A 15225-nucleotide genomic window follows, 5' to 3' on the forward strand; every position below is an offset into this window, starting at 1 on the left:
CAAGCTCACCACAAAAAAGAAAACAGATTCGGAACTCCTGTTTCACGGGTTCAATTGTGTGTTTCCGAACTTTCTTTTATCCCCCGCCCTTCCGTTTGTCCTCTCCGTACGAGAATGGGGAAAACTTTGCCCTAGCAGACAGACTACTCCTTTTTAGCGCAATCAACTTGACGCCGGGAAGTTACTTTATAAAAAGGGGAGAGAGAGAGAAAAAAACCAAGATCCCAGCAGACGAAATGCGAGATTGTGAAACACTTAACTCCAAGAGGCGAGTCCAGTGAAGCGAAATAGTCCCACAGGAAGATCTGATGGATTACATTAGTATATGATTTCTTTGGTTGACGGGTTCGAGTCGTTCATCACGGGCCTCAAAAGCCACGAATGGCGCGCGCGCGCGCACACACACACACACACACACACACACACACACACACACACACACGCGCGCGCGCGCGCGCGCGCAGAAAAGTTTGGGATTCGAACCGCTTAACCAAATCCCGAGACGACCAACTCCACTACGCTCCGGAACCTCCGGAACTCTTCCGTGATCGGTGATATATATATATATATATATATATATATATATATATATATATATATATATATATATATATATATATATATATAGTCCCACTGCTAGTAAAGTAATTCTTTAAATATAATCCTATACAGGATGCTTTAAATATAATCCCACACAGGATGTCGACACATAACGCGTGGCAATAATATTCCTGGTCTTAAACCCTACGTGACCTACAAAAGATGGGGTTTTATTTATCTATCTATATGCAAATTTAAAGCAACACCTCTCTCTCTCTCTCTCTCTCTCTCTCTCTCTCTCTCTCTCTCTCTCTCTCTCTCTCTCTCCTGCTACTGACATTACACGCATTCATCAATACGACCCCGAGGCGTCAAAATGTAGACCACCTCATGACGAGAGAGAGAGAGAGAGAGAGAGAGAGAGAGAGAGAGAGAGAGAGAGAGACCTCGTTGCAATGAACCTGGAGAGGATACGCTGACGTCACGGTCAAAGGTCATAATGTACACACAGACAAGAGTCTAAAGGTCATCTCGAACGCCCGGCAAAATGTCTGATATGTGACCTGCTTCACGGGATACAGAGGGACACACAGACTCATGCCATGCGGAACGACGGGAGAGGCGTATAGATCTGTGCTACGCTGAGCCACACGAAGTAACAGGATACTGTAATGCGTAACGGGATATTGTAATGCGTAACATGATACTGTAATGCGTAACAGGATACTGTAATGCGTAACATGATACTGTAATGCGTAACAGGATACTGTAATGCGTAACGGGATACTGTAATGCGTAACAGGATACTGTAATGCGTAACAGGATACTGTAATGCGTAACATGGTACTGTAATGCGTAACAGGATACAGTAATGCGGCATCCAGAACACAGCAGGACCCAAAACACCAACTTATAGAAGAACACGAAACTCGCTGATCACTTCGACATCCACCCACCCACACCGAGACTCGTCCCTCCACACGACAAACCCCGTACAAGATGGGGGGGGGGGGGGGGGGGGGGGGGGGGGGGGGGGGGGGGGGGGGGGGGGGGGGGGGGGGGGGGGGGGGGGGGGGGGGGGGGGGGGGGGGGGGGGGGGGGGGGGGGGGGGGGGGGGGGGGGGGGGGGGGGGGGGGGGGGGGGGGGGGGGGGGGGGGGGGGGGGGGGGGGGGGGGGGGGGGGGGGGGGGGGGGGGGGGGGGGGGGGGGGGGGGGGGGGGGGGGGGGGGGGGGGGGGGGGGGGGGGGGGGGGGGGGGGGGGGGGGGGGGGGGGGGGGGGGGGGGGGGGGGGGGGGGGGGGGGGGGGGGGGGGGGGGGGGGGGGGGGGGGGGGGGGGGGGGGGGGGGGGGGGGGGGGGGGGGGGGGGGGGGGGGGGGGGGGGGGGGGGGGGGGGGGGGGGGGGGGGGGGGGGGGGGGGGGGGGGGGGGGGGGGGGGGGGGGGGGGGGGGGGGGGGGGGGGGGGGGGGGGGGGGGGGGGGGGGGGGGGGGGGGGGGGGGGGGGGGGGGGGGGGGGGGGGGGGGGGGGGGGGGGGGGGGGGGGGGGGGGGGGGGGGGGGGGGGGGGGGGGGGGGGGGGGGGGGGGGGGGGGGGGGGGGGGGGGGGGGGGGGGGGGGGGGGGGGGGGGGGGGGGGGGGGGGGGGGGGGGGGGGGGGGGGGGGGGGGGGGGGGGGGGGGGGGGGGGGGGGGGGGGGGGGGGGGGGGGGGGGGGGGGGGGGGGGGGGGGGGGGGGGGGGGGGGGGGGGGGGGGGGGGGGGGGGGGGGGGGGGGGGGGGGGGGGGGGGGGGGGGGGGGGGGGGGGGGGGGGGGGGGGGGGGGGGGGGGGGGGGGGGGGGGGGGGGGGGGGGGGGGGGGGGGGGGGGGGGGGGGGGGGGGGGGGGGGGGGGGGGGGGGGGGGGGGGGGGGGGGGGGGGGGGGGGGGGGGGGGGGGGGGGGGGGGGGGGGGGGGGGGGGGGGGGGGGGGGGGGGGGGGGGGGGGGGGGGGGGGGGGGGGGGGGGGGGGGGGGGGGGGGGGGGGGGGGGGGGGGGGGGGGGGGGGGGGGGGGGGGGGGGGGGGGGGGGGGGGGGGGGGGGGGGGGGGGGGGGGGGGGGGGGGGGGGGGGGGGGGGGGGGGGGGGGGGGGGGGGGGGGGGGGGGGGGGGGGGGGGGGGGGGGGGGGGGGGGGGGGGGGGGGGGGGGGGGGGGGGGGGGGGGGGGGGGGGGGGGGGGGGGGGGGGGGGGGGGGGGGGGGGGGGGGGGGGGGGGGGGGGGGGGGGGGGGGGGGGGGGGGGGGGGGGGGGGGGGGGGGGGGGGGGGGGGGGGGGGGGGGGGGGGGGGGGGGGGGGGGGGGGGGGGGGGGGGGGGGGGGGGGGGGGGGGGGGGGGGGGGGGGGGGGGGGGGGGGGGGGGGGGGGGGGGGGGGGGGGGGGGGGGGGGGGGGGGGGGGGGGGGGGGGGGGGGGGGGGGGGGGGGGGGGAGGATGTGGTGGGGGTGTTGTGGGGTGCGTGCACTTAATCCTGGACAGCGAGTCGCACAACCACTCAGTCTGTATTACTAAATGAACAATACAGCGCCGAGTTAACAATAAATAGATAAATAAATAAAATGAATAAATATTCGACATTCGGGTCAAAATGGAGGAACGCGGGACTCTATGTACCGTCTGGCAAACCCCATGTTTACAGTCAACGCGTCTACAATTACTGCACTAAGACATAACGAGATCAACTACGTAATCATCCAAACGACCAATCATTGGGACGAGGATTGGAACACCGGGAACAAGGAGTTGGATCGTCCTAACGCTGGCTCGTGTGATGTAAACTTCAAATTAAGAGGATTGCCTGAGTGAAGGCTCGGTGGGGGGGTCATGTGATTTTTGGCCGGCGACACATGACAGACAAGACACCAAAGGTGAATGATATTACGTTTCAAAAAAAAAAATGGTAAAAATCGTTTTTTGTAATGTGTTTTGAGAGAGGGAGAAATCATTCGCTTCCTTATTGCCTTACGGTGGACGGTATGATTATAACGAACTAGTAAAACCAAATTGGCAGTGTATTTTACAACGTCATTACAAAATCACACACACACACACACACACACACACACACACACACACACTTATTCAAAGTGTCACACTTTCCACAGGTTAAAAACATCCAATCAATTCATGATACTCTGACCCTTCACACACTTGTAGATTCAGTGACCACACTTGACATATTACCACCATTCCTTACACTCGAGACATATAACCAGCCCTCATCCTTATGCCTCATTCCCTCACACCCTCATACTTCATCCCCTCACACCCTCATACCTCATCCCCTCACACCCTCGTACCTCATCCCCTCACACCTCATCCCCTCACACCCTCATACCTTATTCCCTCACACCCTCATACCTCATTCCCTCACACCCCATCTCATTCCCTCACACCCTCATTTCTCATCCCCTCACACCCTCATACCTCATCCCCTCACACCTCATCCTCTCACACCCTCATCTCACAGTCATACCGTCCTCTCTCACTTTCCTTCACAAGAAATACTACCAAACCATCTTCAGATGGGAGGGAGGCCCGCTCACTCCCCACACGCCCATATATAGGCCTGTCAACCCTTATACGATATACCCTCGCGCCCATACACGTTACCTATACGACGCAATGACATGAACCACTGCTGTCTTTTCTCACATAACTATTCTTCTTATTGGCCTCGATCCCATCCAGCATCACATCAAATAAAACATTATATTTCTTAATTTCGTTCCCGTCTTTCTTCGTCTTGCCGTAATTTTCTAACAGGATTACTTCAACTTGCAACATGGATAAACTGATCACATTTCTCTCCTACACTAACTCTTGACTTTCGTTAGGGATTAACTTTATATACAATAAACCCGCCTTCATTAACATGTACCTTAACTTACAATCGGGTAATTTCTAACGTAAAATTCTAGTAAAAGTTAGAGTGACTAACCTAACGATTTACGAGGCCTGGCTTTCTAACGTACTAATAAAATTAGATTTAATAACCTAACGTAAGTTGTACGAAGCTACACTTTCGTTGTACGAATCTAGACTTTCTAACGTTAGATTTCCTAACCTAACGTGGTACGAGGCTAGACTTTCTAACGTTCCAATAAAGTTAATTTACTATACTTAAGAGGCAAGGCTTTCTAACCTTCTAATAAAGTTAGTTTTACTAACTCTAACGTTGTACGAGGCTAGGGGTTAAATTTTTCAAGTCATCTCGCTCGCCTAACTTTCCCTACACCAACCTTAACTTTCAAAGTCTAATTTCACTTCCGACTTGGCCAGGCTTAACTACTCACTAGATTACCATGAACATTCCACTCTGCTAACTTTACCTCGGCTAACTTTAGGACTTAACTAAGTTAGCCTTAACCTTCTACGTGACTAACTTTAACTTTCAACTGTTAACTTTAACTTTCGACTAAGCTGACTTTAGCTTTCTACTTGGTCAACCTTAAATAACTAAGCTATCCTTAAAATTCAAGTAAACTGCCATCAGTTTACATTTGACTAACTTCAACTTTCATTAGTCTATCCTTATCTATCCTTAACATCTACTATTCCATCCTTAATATCTACAAGTCTACCCTAAACATCTACCACGCTGACATTTAACATCCACTTAATCCTTAAATTTTAAAGTACGCAATCTTTAACTGTCACAAGTTTACCCACAACTTTGTAATAAATCATTTAAAGTTAGAACCAACATTTTAACTTTCAATTTGCAGCTGATGTTAATCTACAACTTGCCATCTAACTGACGTGTTAAGAAATTGTTAAAGTCCAACGCCCTAAATACCAAATTATCGGCTAAAATTAGGCTTTCCTAAAAGTTCGAGACCAGACAATTTCTTCTGGCAGCCACATATTGTTCCGCTTAACGCACGCATCTCCAAAGTTTCCCAAAACACGAAATTTTAAAGGGAGTCTTAAGTTTAAGCGGCCTTAAATTTAGGTCACAGTAGCTTGTGTTCATGTTAAGGTTGGATACGTTACCTTTGCTACAGTAGAATATATGATACGTTGCCTTAAGGGAGGATACGTTACCTTTGCTATAGTAGAATATATGATACGTTGTCTTAAGGGAGGATACGTTAACTTTGCTATAGTAGAGATATGATAAGATGGGTACGAAAAAATAAACATGTTAACATGTATGACGGAGTTGCGAGACGCTGGCAAGTCTCAACATGTTAATTAACCAGGTAATACCAGGATGGACCGGGTCATTTGTCGAACTTCCGATGGAACGAGACTTTTTTACACACACACACACACACACACACACACACACACACACGTCATTAAGAAGGTCGCTCATGTCACACATTCAAGTCTCCCTCGCGTGAGAATCAATTTCTCCACTTTTAATACCGTCAAATCCCTTCTAAACACGTGAAACCAATATAGTCTTTAAGTGCACTCGAACTGCTCTCAGGGGGAATTCAATGTTACACAAAAACACACAATGGACGCCACCATAACCGTGACATTTAACACTTTGAAACCATTAACATGATCACGTTCACGACTGTTCTCAGCCGATAGATCAAAAACCATTTAATATATGGCTAACGACACATCTGGTACTGCCTCCACGACCAGGGGACGACAGCGAGAGGCAGTTACAGACCTGGGAGGCACTAGGAGTGACATTGAGAGAAGGGAAGTTACGGATTTGGGAGGCAGTAGCAGAGCGACAAAGAGAGAGAGGGGGGGAAGTTACAGACCTGGGAGGCAGTAGGAGCGACAGAGAGAGGGGAAGTTACGGACCTGGGAGGCAGTAGGAGCGACAGAGAGGGGAAGTTAAGGACCTGGGAGGCAGTAGGAACGACAGAGAAAGGGGAAGTTACGGACCTGGGAGGCAATAGGAGCGACAGAGAGGGGAAGTTACGGACCTGGGAGGCAGTAGGAACGACAGAGAAAGGGGAAGTTACGGACCTGGGAGGCAATAGGAGCGACAGAGAGGGGAAGTTAAGGACCTGGGAGGCAGTAGGAGCGACAGAGAAAGGGGAAGTTACGGACCTGGGAGGCAATAGGAGCGACATAGAGAGGGGAAGTTAAGGACCTGGGAGGCAGCAGGAGCGACAGAGACAGAGAGGGGAAGTTACGGACCTGGGAGGCAGTAGGAGCGACAGAGAGAGGAAGTTACGGACCTGGGAGGCAGTAGGAGCGACAGAGAGAGGGGAAGTTACGGGCCTGGGAGGCAGTAGGAGCGACAGAGAGGGGAAGTTACGGACCTGGGAGGCAGTAGGAGCGACAGAGAGCGAGGAAGTTACAGACCTGGGAGGCAGTAGGAGCGTCAGTGGGAGTGAGGAGCGAGGAAGTTACGGACCTGGGAGGCACTAGCAGCAGCAACATATAAGCCAGTTCCCCTCACGGAGAGGCTCCACGACACCGAGAGTGTCGTGTTGCAGTACCGGTTCCCCCCCCCCCCCCCACCTCAATGCCTCACACACACCCCCCACGTCAAGCCGCAGCCAGCCATTCACCCCACCTACGGTGAGGGGCGAGGTTTAAAGGACCCAACCCCCTCTCCCCCACACACACCACCCTCTCTCTCACACCGCCTAAGGACAAACTCACTCGCCGTGAGACCTGCCTCCACCCACGACATCATTAGTCCAACGACAAATCACAGTGCTCAATAAAAATTACGGCTTTCTCTAACAGAGCCAAATTTATATATACATATATAAATAATGTACTCTCCTTACCTTCACATGTGGTTGAAGCCCGTTAATCCTGGTAATTACAGTATCCAAGCATGGAACACAAAACCTAAAAATCCAAACACCAAAAGGAATCATATACACTACAGTACGACCAAAAGAAAACAGGTCATGGGAGCGCGTGTCCGACCTTCCCTTCGCACTGTCACATTGTAGACTGACGGTGTCGTGTGCCGCCAACCATCACACCTGGGGAAAGATTGTCGTACCGGAGAGGGAGATGATTGTCTTTACAGGTGCTCTCGTTCTTACCTCGTACTTCATCATGATCTCTATGGCATTTATTTCTTCCTTCCTTCCTACGGCCACATCGACTACGCAATACCCTTCCCTCAACACAGGCAGTTTGTGTTCTTAAATTCCAAGTTAGAGAGAAGGGTAGAGACTAAAGTATAATTCCAAGGTGGCTAGAAATGTTTAGGAAGACTTTAAAAAAAAAAAAAAAAAAGAGATGGGAGGGAAATCTGGAATCAATTATGCCTATGGTCGTATTTCAAGCCATCTTTCCACCGCCGTCAGATAAATTATTCCCGCCCCGCTCCTCTCCCTCCCTCTCCACCATGATCGATTTCAGTGCCTTCCCTCCTTGGGAGGACCCAAGGAGGGAAGGATTCCGTCAAATGCGATGTCCCAAGTGACATTTAAAAGGGGGAGCCGATCACTCGTTCATCCCTCCCATAGCCTCGTCCCGGATTGATGAATGACAACACGACTGTATTTCTTAAAACTTTTAAGGCTCAATTAAATCTCAGTTATATTTCATGACGCTCGTTTGCGGGAGATGAGGAAGGATTATGGTAAATACTTCTCACACACAAGGAGGGCTTGTACAGCGATGAACGACGTAACGATAGTTTAGACGTTTCTTTTAAGAAACTTCAGTTCGTAAGTGTTGTAGGACACAGCAGGGGAAGAAGACAAAGATGGTGTTGTATAGATGAAACACACACACAGGCACGGAATACACACATAGAAGTGTGGTGGTTAGGCTAAAACGAGGTAGTTCTGTGAGGAGGGTTACCAAACAAGGTTGTACAAGGTAGTTTGCATGAGGGCAATCTTGACGGGTTTCGGTAAGAGGGCAACTCAAAATGGTGCGTGTTAGTTATCTCATGTTTTATGAACTTGGGTAAGAAGAAACACTTGAAGGTGGAGCGTTCCCTGCGCTGATGGGTCGGGAGGCAACGTCATCACCACGCAACGCATGACGTCATCACCACAACGCAACTTAATCCACCACTCAGACCACGTCTTCACCACCACCACCACGCAGACCAAGTCTTCACCACCAACACCAGGCAGACCACGTCTTCACCACCACCACCACGCAGACCAAGTCTTCATCACCAACACCAGGCAGACCAAGTCTTCATCACCACCACCACGCAGACCAAGTCTTCACCACCAACACCAGGCAGACCACGTCTTCACCACCACCACGAAGACCACGTCTTCACCACCACGCAGACCAAGTCTTCACCACCACCACGAAGACCTAGTCTTCACCACCACCACCACGAGGACCACGTCTTCACCACCACCACCACGAACTTCCAAAACAATCCACACACCTACATAACGCCCTTACGCCACCGGTGACCCACGTCGTGTCCCTAGTGAGCAATAACACTCTCGCGATGCCCTTAGCACACGCCACCACCATCACCCACACACTACACTCTCACTTGTTCGCTAGGGAGATGGTCGTCGTTAACCTCGGGAGATCTGCTCTCCTGGTTCGATTCGCTAAGAATGGAGCGTCATGTGAATCGCATCACCAAAACACATCAAGATCACAGTGGGTGGGTAGGAGAAGCTTGAATCACTTCCCGGCCGTACCACCTCTTCTAACTAACGGCCGCATCCCATCCGATGGCTTGCCAGTGCAGTTTAAAGATCCCGGGTGACCAGCTGACGTGTTCGGTCTTCGGAAATGGTCACCAGATCGACGCCAAGTCTCTCTCTCTCTCTCCAGCAAGAAGGTCGTTCTCGACTGTGTCCAATACTGTGGTGACCACAAGGGGCCATGCCTTACATCGAAACTCCGGCCCTAATAGTGTGTGTGTGGGTTGATTTCTCTAGGTGACAGTACCGGATACACATATATGTAAAGACCGTAAGAACCATGGATGATCCACACTGACCATGTTAGCCACACAACTATTCAAATTGGGAACAACCATGGAAGACCCAACCCAACCCCAACCATGTGCGATGCATACAACCATGGAAGACCCCAGGCAACCGTGAATGACCCCACACAAGCATAAAAGACCCACTCAATTGTCCCCCTCAATTAACCCATTCACCCTACCCCACACTTTCCCGCTTTCCAAACCTCCATTTCTCTGCTGTGGCATTACTGCTCAACTGTACTCTTCCTCTTAACTAAATAAACCCACATCAGCTTAACTGTTCATTCTTAACACCTTTGCTTCTATAAAACTTTATCATCACCTACTTTCTGTCTTGTTCTTGATCGTACAGTTCTAATTAACAGGCCACAAAATTCTTGGGCAAACTTTGACCCTACTGCATTCTAGGACAAACAAAATTTGAGCCCTAGACATTTTTTTTAACAATCAGCACAGAGCAGGATCTAGTGCATTTATAGTTAAAAATAGCTCTTGGTTCCGGCAATTTTTCCTCTCAGCCTTCATCAACTGATCTTGTCCAATAATAGATCAAATAAATGCTTCCAAATATTAACATACACAAAAACTACTCTAAAGTCAGGACTCGCTCCCCTTCTTAACGTTCCTTCAAAACACTATTACTTACCTCTGGACTTCTCATCTTCACAGACATTCACTTACTAAATCAATAAGGACAATGTGATTATCATCTTTAGGAAATTCTTTCATTTAAAAGTAAAGATCTCTTCTACAATCACTGCATAAATGATCCTGCCAAAAGATGTTCATAAAACTAGTCTTTTTTTATTCGTCCACACTTGAATTCTGTACATCTTACCTTTGATAACAATGATGTTCACCAAGATCTATGAGGTATGTTGCTCTCACATGTATGGTGCTGCTCCAACAGGTTCCCTTATCCTTGTTGGACAAAACACAAACAAAAGTAATTTACCTCGCCTGTTAAAGGTCCCTCACATCATTTGCCCCTTCTCCACATGTTAGACAGTCTGTCTCAACCCTCCTACCATTGTTAAGGTCACTGCATCAATAAAATAAAAGTCTGTCACCCGTCCCTACCATCCCAACCACGACAAACAATATTGCTTTTCATTTCAGCTCTACTTTTAAACTTTCCCTGTAGCCAGGCTACATTCTCACTTACCTTTTCCAATTCTCACACTTTAAGTTTATGGAATTACCTGTTCTCCCATCCACTTACAATCCACACCTCCATAGCTTACAAACAAGTCATTTGGTCATTTACACTGACCTTTAAAGAAATCATTCGTATGTATCCCCCTCAGACCGATATGTAAAGTGGGATAAATACAGTGATAACAAGCCAAGAATCTTTGGATACCTGAATGAGAACACAATATTAACATAGACCTCTTTGAACAATATGACACGTGATGATTACATTCTCTCCCTATGCTACATATTACTACGAGTTTCTAACAAACCTAAAGACAAAACTTAAGAATTAACTTACCTGTATAGGACCTACACTAAACTTAGAATTAACTTACCTGTATAGGACCTGCACTAAAAATTAACTTGCTTGTATAGGACCTGCACTAGAAATCTGGATATAAACTTCTTGACAGGGATGGCTGTGAACACCTAGAGCCTGTGAAAGGTGAAGTACTATCTCTCAGTAATTCAGGTGTGTACATATAATCAATAGTTCATGTAAATATCTTTTTCTATTCTAATACCACGTAATCAACCCATTTTTCTTTTCATACATTCATCTACTGTACTAAATGACTAAAGACTGAGTATGTGCAAATGAGGCAGGAGGTTTTTTTCTACTTTTTTGCTTTATGATGCCACTTCACTAATGTAGGAAAGGTAACTAGATATATAAAATATATACCTAACAACCTCCCTTGCATTACCAAGATAGAAACAATAAAAAATATAAAAGCCTAATTGGCACACCTAGCCTCTGAAACCTGACCCCCATAGACTACTCCAGACGGCTTATCTATCAACCCTATCACACAAATACTTGTGTAACTCGAGTGCTCAGTTCTGTATACCTTGCCTTTGTATAACAGCAGTGTACATGCAATCTACCAATCCTAAGGGCCACACAAACACTAAGTACCCTTACTAACCAATCAATCTCACTCACACCCCCTTCTCGAGAAATGTAATTACAATCCCATCCACTTCTGCTTCATCCTGCACACTGCCTTCAGTACCCCTTTTTACCATACCATCTGCCATAACTCTTATTCTGCATGTCACCTATGTATGTGCAAAATATTCTCTCTCTTTCTATTCTGATAATTCAATTTTTTTCACTGATTTGTTAGCAGTAACAGTAAAAATTGTCTTTAAATAAATCCTCTACTGCCAATCTTAATTCCATCAACCTATCTTAAAGAATTCATTTCTTTTTTTCAATTTACTTTCCATAACCTTAAAATTACTGAGGTGTCTCTCAGACTGTGTGAAGTCCAGGGAATACAGAGACAAACCTTGAGCCAACAGCATCATACCAAAGGAACTTACATACAACCAATGTGTGATCAGATAGTCTAGCTACACCTCCAAATGACTGTGCATTCAATACAGAACCAAAGCTAATTTTCCCTAACACCACATACAGACAATACACCTAACAACCCACACAAGTAACTTATTATGGAATACATAATTAGACTGAAGCCATGAACTAGATCTGGTAATATCTATACAGTTACAACAATTAAACCTTTCCTTGACAATCTCAAGATATAATAACTATTCAATACATCTATATCGAGCAATGGAAATAATACAATTGTATAAGGAATGTATTGGTTTTATTACAACTTTCAACAAAATACTACTCAATGTCTCATAGGCCATCTGAAAGATTATACAAAATAATGCAATTCCTCATTTTCAAGAATACATAATTGCTTCCATACCATCAACTTGTAAGAAAAATATCATAAAACTGATCCCTCTGAAAATATTTTTCCCAATAAATCATTGTAAAAGCTAAGTCAAATGGCCAAAACTTAACCAATAAAATTCATAGTTACAAGGTGTAATATGATGTGGGCAAAGACGAAGTCAGCAAAACCACGTTCTGGGGAGATGCCAAGGAACTGTGGTTTGTTCTGAGGGTTTGCTTGTAGCCTCAAACTCACTGTGGAAAAAATTAACCGTCACATAACAAATACTTTGAAGCCTAAAATAGTTATTTAACTTTAAAATGTAGAAAATGAAAGGACTAGATTTGAACAAGGAATGGGAAATAACATGGATGGAGTGAAAAAGATTTTGAATGATTGGGGCCTGAATATGCAGAAGGGTGAAAGGCATACATGGGGGAGTGAACTGGAATGATGTGAAGTATACAGAGGTCAATGTGCACATGCTACCAATGGACTGAAACAGGGACTGTGAAGCAGCTGGGATAAACCATGTACAGGTGTGCGGGGCCTGGCTGTGGATATGGTGAACTGTACATGACAGCTAGGAAATGGATGTGAACAAGTGTGGCTTTTTTTTTTTGTCTATTCCTGGCACTACCTCACTAACACAGGAAAAGACAATGAAGCATGAAAAAAACAATCTATATCTACATATCTGCATTTCCTTTCTGTCTTTCAATAACATAACTTTCCTATATTTGCTGTCATCTAAGCATCTGAATAGTTTGTATTTTACATTTATCCTAATTCTAAAAGTTTAAGTATTTTTCTCTAAAATCACTTTTCATAAGCTGTAAATGAAAGTGTTATAATGAAATAGCCAGTTATTCAAAAAAAAATAATCAGAAGACTTCTTAAAGTTCAAACAAGAAGTGCTAAACTTAAATAAAACAACCAAGGGTCAGAAAGGTTCAGCAGAGGAAAGAAACTTGTTCTTAACCACCTCTGAAAAAGGGAAAATAAAAATCTAAAGAAAAAAATCTAACAATGACTGTCTTACCACCAAGCACAAAACATCCAACAGTGCATATAAAGCCTGAAAGGAAAGAGTTGAAGGGGAAAGTTCCAACAAGACAGCAGTAAACAAACTGCAAAACCCCAGTCATCAAAATGTAGGTCAAGTACGCATCAACAATCTTCAGCTTTTTTGGTGTGTTCTTCATGTATTCATCATAGAAGTTCCTGACGACCACAGTTAGTGTTGTTGAAGACATATTTGCTATCTGGAAAAAAAGTACAATTTTAGCTACAATGAAAAATTTATTATTTCATGGACTTAAAAGAACCCAACTTTCTTGAATGACAGTATTGTACTTCTCTAAATACTACATTAGCCTTAAAGGATATAATCATGTAATTTTCAAATTCTAACAAAAAGGTTAACTGGTAAATTACTAAAATGCATATTAATGGACTCTATATCTAATGAGAAGTATCAATGCAACAGATGCCCAAAAGGACTGTCACCAAACAGGACAATAAGTAATGAGAACAATCCAGGCCAAGTCATCGGCATATAACCTTAGGTTCAGGTGTGTTTTGAAGGGCGAGGCCTTGAAGTTGTGGGGAAGTTTTAAAGCTAGGCTAGAGTGACAGATGGCCTGGATTACACTCAGTGATGTCTTCTGCGGCAATTGTCCTCAGGGATGCTGGTAGCACTTCAAACCCTTCAACAATTATTTGCAGAAACGATTACAGAAGCATGATTTACTCGTTATTTTTCATCCAATGATTAAATAATACAACACAAGAAACTGAACACATCTAAACCTCACCCAAATTCCACTAGCAACCTTACTTTTCCTAAATTTGATGTTAATTGAAATAAATAGAAATATACTTTGGTGTTGTTCGGGTTCACTCCAGTTCAAGCATCCAATACGATGGGAAAACGAAAACAATGTTTTTGATATATTACAACTCCCATTTTAAAAACTCAAGTAAATCTTTACCCCTAAAGAAGGATGGATGAAGTTCAACAGGATTCTAAATAACTGTATCAATTAATATGGCCTTCACTCCATATAATCCCACATTATCATGGCCTCCCCCACTATCACAATTGTTCAAATGGGTGCAATAAAGTTCCAAAAGTATATGCTCAGTAATCTTCATAACTTCTATTAAATATTTAGAATCACTGATATGTTTCTCTCTCAAATCCATATTATCTATGTCTCTCAAATCCATATTATCTATGTGGTAGCCCTGTCGACATAAAATTAACCAATATCATTCTCCCTTCAATATTCTCAATTACTTCAAAATCACTTGTGATATCGTTTTCAAAAAAAAAATCATCTATTAAGGTGACCAAAGTAATGTATGTAATCATTCCAAAAAAAAAGGATCACTATTCAAATATACATCTGTCTAATAACCATTCCCATTAACCCCCAAAGTAAATCTCAGACCGGCCTACTGATTTCAGCGAAAATATATACTTATTCCTTTTAATGACAGCTGTGAACAAAGCGAATTGATACCTTATCATCATCGTATCATATTCGCACCATAACCTACCTCTTACAATTCACCACAATGTCAAAATTTGCAGTTTCTGTACACCCGAGAAATGACTTGGTGTCAGGAGCGTTCGGGAAGTACAGTGGATATCACAATGCACGACGGGAAAACCAATCTGTCCAATGATAACCCAGGGAAGTATTCCAGTAGCCAATGAGAGCTCAGGTCTCTGAGGTACGGGAGAGACCACCAGACATACGTTGGTCGCCTCTGATTGGTCCTTCATGTAAACAAAAAAACAAGAGACATAAGCGTTCCGAAACCTTACATAAATTTAGTCCATTTCATTCTATATTTATTCTCTTAATGACTCAGTTTTCATACGAATAAATCA

The 15225-nt window shown here is 47.3% G+C and overlaps 2 protein-coding genes across 2 annotated transcripts in view; both read right to left on the reverse strand.

The window, feature by feature from the left end:
* Positions 1-7426, reverse strand: part of LOC139748354 (uncharacterized) — a 306050-nt gene extending 298624 nt beyond the window's left edge. The window contains exon 1 of the mRNA XM_071661435.1: positions 7277-7426. The gene's annotated coding sequence lies outside the window, so the exon portion shown is untranslated. The remainder of the gene's footprint in view (positions 1-7276) is intronic.
* Positions 7427-12223: 4797 nt separating this feature from the next.
* On the reverse strand, positions 12224-15047 carry Dad1 (dolichyl-diphosphooligosaccharide--protein glycosyltransferase subunit). The gene is made up of 3 exons (XM_071661260.1): positions 14889-15047; positions 13366-13588; positions 12224-12577 (listed from the first exon to the last, which is right to left on the reverse strand). The coding sequence occupies exons 2-3, from the start codon at positions 13577-13579 to the stop codon at positions 12447-12449; spliced, it is 345 nt and encodes a 114-aa protein (XP_071517361.1). The 5' UTR covers positions 13580-13588; positions 14889-15047; the 3' UTR covers positions 12224-12446.
* Positions 15048-15225: the final 178 nt, after the last annotated feature.

Source organism: Panulirus ornatus, chromosome 73, assembly GCF_036320965.1.
Source record: "Panulirus ornatus isolate Po-2019 chromosome 73, ASM3632096v1, whole genome shotgun sequence".
NCBI lineage: Eukaryota > Metazoa > Arthropoda > Malacostraca > Decapoda > Palinuridae > Panulirus > Panulirus ornatus.